At 44.7% G+C, this 2,709-nt stretch overlaps 1 protein-coding gene across 6 annotated transcripts in view; it reads right to left on the bottom strand.

The window, feature by feature from the left end:
- Positions 1–566: 566 nt before the first annotated feature.
- Positions 567–2,709, bottom strand: part of LOC122540566 — a 35,039-nt gene continuing 32,896 nt past the window's right edge. For 3 of the 6 annotated variants that reach the window (XM_043676435.1, XM_043676434.1, XM_043676436.1), the window contains exon 9: positions 605–1,108. In XM_043676435.1, the coding sequence (XP_043532370.1) occupies positions 1,009–1,108 (100 nt within the window). In that variant the 3' untranslated portion in view covers positions 605–1,008. Of the gene's footprint in view, positions 1,109–2,709 lie in introns of all 6 variants that reach the window. The other 3 variants (XM_043676433.1, XM_043676432.1, XM_043676437.1) reach the window with 3 other exon arrangements.

Raw genomic sequence — 2,709 nt, 5'->3', positions numbered from 1 at the left:
CTATGTTCGAAAGAAAAATGTCCTAGCTTGTCCAACCACTCCCTATAATTCATTGTTGAGTCCTGACAACATTCTTGTAAATTCCTCTGCACTTTTTCCAGTTTAATGACACACTTCCTATAGCAAGGTGACCAAAACTGAACACACAACTCCAAGTGTGGACTCACCAATGTCCTGTATAATGCAACATAACTTCCCAACTTCTGCACTCAATGCCCTGACTGATGAAGGCCACTGTGCCAAAAAGCCGCCTTCAATGCCCTGTCCACTTGGGACTCCACTTTCAGAGAACCATACACCTGAACTCCAAGGTACTGTATCTTGTATTATTATCTGAGTACCTGACAAGGATTAACAAAATATTTCAGCAGTTCTGCTGTTACAGTTTCAGCCCAGAACAGATTAAGTTCAGATCAGTGCTTGAGTATTGAGGCACTGAGTAGTTTTCAGATTCACTCACAGAGTGGGCTAGAAAACTAAAGAGTGAGTTTTTCAGTGACACAAATTGATGAGTTATTTTAATGACACATCAGAGAGTGAGCCAATATGACAAAAACACACTGAGCTCAGCTTCTGCAGCACCACAGCAGAGCTGCTAGTCTTTGGATAAAGATCAAATGTACATAATATTGGCCCTAAATCAGCAGGTACAGTCACCACGTCTGTTTTGAAGGAACTTTGCAGCACTAATGGGCATTCAAAAAGTCAACACCAAATAAACATTCTTCATTACTCTCAGGAAGAAATAATGGGGTTCAGCTGGGAACGTCACTGTTAGCCTAAGGTGGTGTTGTGAGCTGTTGCCCTGACTGCAGCAATCTGTAGGTGAGGCTCCCCTATCAATGCTGTTCAAGAACTGGAGAGTGTTCTCGGACTCAGCTAGTGATGACACTGAAGGCAATTGGTTCTTCTTCATTTTTATTTTTTGTTTCAATATGCCTTGGTGGCTCGAGAGCTGTTTTGGTGCTGGATGTCTCTATATCATGGTATTGAGGGCTAGTCTTGGTGTCATTGCATAGCGACAGATGGGGGTCGTGAGATCTTCATACCCTTGAGGCGCTGGTAAAGTAGGTAGGCTTCGAGTCGACACATGGGGAGACGGGCTGGACTGGAGAAGAAGAAGAGATGCATTATTCAAAATCATGAAGCATTTTTATAAGAAAGTGAAACAAGACCAATCAGCCCATCAGATGGTCCCATGCTGAAAATCTTTAGTCCTCCTTCCCCACTCTACCTATAGCCACATTTAGAAACTTTTCACTGAATCCACTTCCACCTCTTTTAACCGACACATTGTAGATAAAAATCAACAGATAGTAAGGATTCCCATCAAACCTAGTTCGTGCCAATTATATTAAATCTCTGCTCAGTTTATCGACCCTCTCACAACACTGTGGTCCAGCTCCCGGTCTGGGGCTCACCTGCTGCTGACTGCTCTCTTTGTGTTTTTTTTTATCTTTTTACTTTTGCTCCTTTTCCTTTGTCTTTTCTTTCCTCTTTTAAAGCCTTTATCGGCATCTTCTGCAGGGCTGGGGTGGCCTCCTGAGGATGTGCAGCAGCAACAGAGCTACTCCTCCCTGGCCTGAGGGGGGGGTGCGGCCGAGCCCTGGTGGGGAGGGGGTGAGCGGTAAGCCCAACATGGAGGAAGGGAGCAGGGAATGGGGAGAATGAGCCCTGGCATAGGGGAGAGGGAGGGAGTCTGGCGGGGAGGAAGGTGAGCCTGAGTTGATGACAGCGAGGTAGACCCTGTGGTGAAAGAGGGAGCCTGAGAATCAGTGACTCTGATGTTAGTTGTGTCTGGTCAGGCGCTGGTGGCTCTGAGCTGACTCCATGTATATAGTCTTCTCTTTAAGCTACATCTTTTCATTTTTCTCTTATCCTTAAACTATCAAAATGCATAAAACTTTGCTCTTAAAGAAGGAGACTTGCACACATGGTATTCCAGTTGTGGTCTCCCTTAATGCTGTGTATCTGTTATCATTTGGTGCAGGAGGAATTGAATATTGTATTGTATTAACTTTCCTGATCACTTGTTGTCCCACATACTAAGCTTTTGTGATTTGTATACAAGGACTCCCAGATCCCTCTGCATCTCAGCTCTGCAATCTTTCACGGTTTAATCTTTTTTATTCTTCCTGCCAAAATGAACCATTTTACATTTTCCCACATTATATCTCATTGGTCAGGCTTTTGTCCAATCATGTAACCTATCTTCAACACGCGCACACACACACAGGCACCACCACCCAAGTTGAACAACACTTGGAGTAGGAACCAAAGGAGCATAAGTTGGGAGCATCGGCTGTCGGGGAAGGATGTCGTGGAAATGTGGAACTTTTTCAAGGAACAGATACGACGTGTCCTTGATATGTATGTACCTGTCAGGCAGGAAAGAAATGGTCGTGTGAGGGAACCTTGGTTGACGAGGGAGGTTGAATGTCTTGTAAAGAGGAAGAAGGAGGCTTACATAAGGTTGAGGAAACAGGGTTCAGACAGAGCAGTGGAGGGATACAGGATAGCCAGAAGGGACCTGAAGAAAGGGATTAGGAGAGCTAAGAGAGGGCATGAAAAATCTTTGATAACCCAAAGGCATTTTATGCATATGTGAGAAACATGAGAATGACGAAAACGAGGGGAGGTCCGATCAAGGACAGTAGTGGGAGACTGTATATTGAGTCGGAAGAGATAGGAGAGGACTTGAATGAGTAC

Source organism: Chiloscyllium plagiosum, chromosome 35 (genome assembly GCF_004010195.1).
Source record: "Chiloscyllium plagiosum isolate BGI_BamShark_2017 chromosome 35, ASM401019v2, whole genome shotgun sequence".
NCBI classification, from domain to species: Eukaryota; Metazoa; Chordata; class Chondrichthyes; order Orectolobiformes; family Hemiscylliidae; genus Chiloscyllium; species Chiloscyllium plagiosum.
This window is presented reverse-complemented; position numbering and strand designations above follow the sequence as displayed.